General features: G+C 51.7%; 1 protein-coding gene across 1 annotated transcript; it reads left to right on the plus strand.

Moving 5' to 3' along the window:
- Positions 1–201: 201 nt before the first annotated feature.
- On the plus strand, positions 202–2,440 carry Ankrd33 (ankyrin repeat domain 33). The gene is made up of 4 exons (XM_075962460.1): positions 202–366; positions 586–715; positions 873–1,013; positions 1,752–2,440. Exons 1-4 carry the CDS (start codon positions 202–204, stop codon positions 2,438–2,440), a joined length of 1,125 nt encoding a protein of 374 aa, XP_075818575.1.
- Positions 2,441–5,098: the final 2,658 nt, after the last annotated feature.

The raw sequence follows: 5,098 nt of genomic DNA on the forward strand, positions 1-5,098 counted from the left end.
CTTGGGAACCTAACCCTCAGTAAGATGCCTGTCTTGTGTCCAGGCAGGGCAAGGCACCCATCAGGGTGAAGACTTTCCCTGGGGAGATGGGTGCAGCTCCAAGGACATCTGCCCAGGAACGCGGGATAAACTGTCACAGCTGCCAGCTGACTGCCCCAGACTGGAAACAGAGGAGCCGCCATTGACTCAGAAGGGTTGGACATGTCTGAGGCACCATCCTGTTCCAGCAACGAGACTCCTACCCCTGCTTGTGATCTGAAGACCCTGTACTGGGCCTGTGTCCACAATGACCCCGCTGAGCTTCAAGCAAGGCTGGATGTCGGGGTCTCCCCAGAGGAGGTTTCCCAGACGGACAGCAATGGGAGGGTGAGATGCCCAGGGATTAGCAGGGCAGCTGGGGACAGCTCAGCTCCCACCCCCATCCGGGCAGAGAGCTCCAGAGGCTGCTCCCACTCTTTAGATGGGTTAGACCTGTCTTCACAGGGGTTGGGACAGGCTCTGAGAAGGTGCAGATTTAGAGGGCAAGGGCGGGGGTCTTAAGGAGAACTTAGTGGAAAGTGGGGGTCCAAACTGCTCTGTCCCCAGACAGGCCTCATGGTGGCATGCTACCATGGCTTTGGCACCATTGTGGCTCTGCTCAGCTGCTGTCCTTTTCTGGATGTGAACCAACAGGACAAAGACGGAAACACGGCCCTCATGTTGGCTGCTCAAGCAGGTGCAAGACACCCCCACCCCAACCAGCACCCCCTCTCTCACCCCCCCCACTCCATCTCACTCCTGATCTCAGCCATCAGGGCCACAATCCCAAACCTTGCACAAGGGCCTCTCTGTCCCCCTTACCTGGGGATCAGCTCTGCGGTCCTGTCTCTCAGGTCATACGCCTCTGGTGACTCTCCTGCTCAACTACTTCGCTGGCCTGGACCTGGAGCGCAGAGACCAGCGGGGGCTCACAGCTCTGATGAAGGCTGCCATTCGGGACCGCGCCGAGTGTGTGGTTGCCCTTCTCATGGCCGGTGTGTGGCTGTACGCCCTCCGCTACCACCCCACTAGACACCATTTGGTTGCAGCAAGAGAGGAGGGGATGGAACACGGATCGAGGCCACCTTAATAGAGGGGGGTGTTATCACCCCCAGCTCTGTTTATGGAGGTCCCAGCAAAGAGTGCGACATCAGATGGGGAAAAGTTAGGGATGAGGTGGACACTTTAAACCAGAATCTTGAGTTCTAGTCCCGGGTTTGCCATTGCCTGAGACCCAGATGGAGGAACGCGGCCACAGCACGGTGAAGGCTGCCACATCAGGCGGTAGTAGTGGGCGCCAACTCCAGCTCCTAGGCTTGCTTGGTTGTGGCTGGAGCCTTTGATGGAGGACCAGCCTGTCTGTGGAGTTATGGGCCCTCTTTATTCCCTTTAAGGTGGCTGTCAGCGCCCTCTGCTGGTCTCTAAGGGATCCCTGTCCTTCCCAACCCCAGTGGGTTTAGCAGGGAAGGAAGGGCACCCTATGTCTTTCTCAGCCTGTGCCCCGCGCTTCTCAGAGAGCCCAATGAGCTTCTCAGGAGACACCATGGGCTCTCCTCAAGTGCCCTCTCCCCGACCTTCTGACTTTGATAGCTTCCTGTCTTTTACACAGAACCTGGGCTTCCAGTCTGGGAGGTGTTTTGAATTTAGCCAGAACCAGCCTTACTACTGAAGAATGTACCCATGTACAAACTACAGCTCCCTAACTCATCCCTGTCACACGGGTTCGCTTGCAGGTGCTGACCTGAACTCTGTGGATCTGGTCCGTGGCAAGACAGCCTTGGAGTGGGCCGTTCTGACTGACAGCTTCAACACAGTGCGGAGGATCCAGCAGCTGCTTAGGCGGCCCCAGGCAGAACAGCTCAGTCTGCAGTACCAGCCAGAGTGGCCAGCCTTGGCCCAGCTTGTGGCCCAGGCCCAGGCTGCCCCATCCCTCCTAGAAAGGCTGCAAGCTACCCTGAGCCTCTCTTTTGCTGCGTGTCCACAGGAAGGGGGTGTTCTGGACCACTTTGTGACGGTTACCACCAGCTTGGCCAGTCCCTTCCTCACCACGGCCTGCCTCCCACTGTGCCCTGACCACCCACCCAGGCTAGGCACTCGAGGCAAGTCAGTGCCCGAGCTGTTGGGTACTATCCCTGCCCCTCCCCCAGAACCCCATCCTCCTCAGGTTGTCCCTGTTCCCCAGGTCTTTGTCCCCTACCAGAGCCCTCCAAGTCTGCTCTCCCAGTGGCTACAGTCCAGGGACAGTACTGGTACCAGGTCACAAATCCCCAAGATCCTCCTCTCCAAGGCACCCTCCCCTAATAGGCAGTATGAGTCGATCCTTAGGCCTGCGGGGCGGCAAAGTCTGGCTCTTCCCCTGTGGAGATACCAGGAGAGGAAGAAGCAGGAGGAAGGAGCAAAGAACCATGGGGTGGTGGGCTAAGTTAAGCTAGAGGCAAGTAAGACGCATCCTTGTCTGGGGCCTCTTCTGCTTCCCTGCTGCCTCTTTCCTCGGGAACCTGCTCCCCCCAAATGTCCAGGCTGTCAACAGCAGTGTCTGCAGGAGGGGACAGGAGCACCCGGAGTCTGCCGGCAGGGAACTGGCTACAGTGTTGCGGGGTAATAGCCATACGCTGTATTTTGTGCAGTGTGTCTTAAAGCGGGAGAGCACCAGCTGTTCTCACAAGAAATCTGGCTTCCAGTTGTATCAAGAAAATAACCAAGGGAGAAAAGCAGACATGGCAGGGCCCTAGTCAAGGAGAAAATCTCCCTCCGGTGTTTATCCTCAACTTCGTAAGATTTATAGTCCCACAAAAGACGTGCCTAACTGAGGAAGAAAGAACCACCTGAACCCGAGGACTGTCCAACCGATTGGGGCCGCACACTGAATGAAAAGACAGACACCAGCACACGCTTCCCCTGTTACCTGACTGCTCAAGCCGTCAGGCCTTCCCCTCGTAGAGTGAACAAGAAAAGTAATTAATGCAAGGTTACAGGAGACAGATCACGAGGAACAAAAGCTATTTAACCTCTCAGTAAGCGGAGCGACAGAATGGACCGGAGAAAGAAACGGAAGGGGCCGGCAGCACGGGAAGGAGATGGCAAAGTCAGAAGGAATTAAGTTCCCGACTGCAGTAAAACCTGAACTGGTTTTTACATTTTTACCAAATAAAAATAATTGGGGGGGGGGGCTGTAGAGATGGTTCAACAATAAGAGCACTGACCGCTCTTGAACAGGACCCAAGTTTGGTCCCCAGCACCACATTATAGGGGATCTGACGCCCTGTTTGATTTTCTTGGGCACCAGGCACTCTCTTGTGCACAGAGCTATGTGCAGACAAAATACCTATACACATAAAGTTAAATTTAAAGATGCGATATATTAATAATAAAAATAATAATGATAATAATTTGCTGTTTGTCAATCTTGAGCATCCCGACCCCTTGTTTTACAAAGTCTTGCCCTTAAAGAGCAGAAAACAATATGTTTGCTACACATAGGACAAAGATCTGTAGTTCCAGCTACTCGGGAGGCTGAGACAGGAGCATCATTTGGGCCTGTGAGTTTGAGACCTGTCTGAGCAGCACACAGACCCTGTCTAAAGAAAGAGGGAGGGAGGGAGGGAGGGAGGGAGGGAGGGATAGGAAAAAACCAGCAATAATAAGTAGGCTGTCAAGAGAAATCACCTCCCCCAGGTGACACCATAGGTGGGGTTTTAGCCAATGATCTGAAAGGGACACTTGGTAACTTTGTGGGGTTTTGTCTGCAAGTTTGAGGGTTTTTTCCTCAACACATTTACTGCAAAAGTGCACTCGTATGCAGCTGGACACATAGTGCCTACTGTATGCTCCTAATAACTACAGCAGCTGGACACATAGTGCCTACTGTATACACATGCGGACACATAGTGCCTACTGTATACACACATGCAGAATATAGTGCCTACTGTACACACAAATGCGGACACATACTGCCTACTGTATACACACATGCGGACACATAGTCCCTACTGTATACACACATGCAGAATATAGTGCCTACTGTATACACTCATGCAGAATATAGTGCCTATGTACACACACATGAAGAATATAGTGCCTACTGTACACACACATGCGGACACATAGTGCCTACTGTATACACACATACAGACATATAGTGCCTACTGTATACACACATGCAGAATATAGTGCCTACTGTATACACACGTGCAGACATATAGTGCCTACTGTACACACACATGCAGAATATAGTGCCTACCGTATACACACATGTAGACATATAGTGCCTACTGTATACACACATGCAGACACATAGTGCCTACTGTACACACACATGCGGACACATAGTTTCTCCTGTATATACACATGCAGAATATAGTGCCTACCATATATACACATGTAGACACATAGTGCCTACTGTACACGCACATGCAGACATATAGTGCCTACTGTACACACACATGCAGACATTTAATGCCTATTGTACACACACATGCAGATACAAAGTGCCTACTGTATACACACATACAGACATATAGTGCCTACTGTACACATACATGCATATGCAAGGTGCCTTCTGTATACACACATGCATACTCAAGGTGCCTACTGTATACATGCATACATTTGACCCTCTCAATGATTCTTCACACTCCAGCTTTAAGAACACCCTGGCGCAGGACTGCCTGGATTCCACAGCAGAGTGCTAGCCCAAACTGTCCCTTCTGGAGCATCCCAACAAGGAAGCAAGTGTTTTCTAGAAAAGGGCTTACATGCTGGCCAGGAGTGACCAGGCAAAGTTTTCATTATTTTAAAAAATCTTTTGATTAAGACAAGCAACAAAAACTCTGCATTATAGCTGAACATGGTGGCGCATGACTAATGCCAGCAGAGGCAGGCACATCTGGGAGTTTGAGGCCAGCCCGGTCTACATAATGAATTCCAGGTCACATGGCTACATAGAGAGACCCTGCCTCAATTAAAAACAAAAGTTATAGCGAAGTATACAGACACCTCAGATTTCCCCGCTGTTACTGTGTCTCCTGCAGTGAGCCACTACCATGGTTAACTCAGCCCACACCTGATTCACACACTCCCT

The sequence above is a fragment of the Microtus pennsylvanicus genome, chromosome 2 (genome assembly GCF_037038515.1).
Source record: "Microtus pennsylvanicus isolate mMicPen1 chromosome 2, mMicPen1.hap1, whole genome shotgun sequence".
In the NCBI taxonomy this organism is placed as follows: Eukaryota; Metazoa; Chordata; class Mammalia; order Rodentia; family Cricetidae; genus Microtus; species Microtus pennsylvanicus.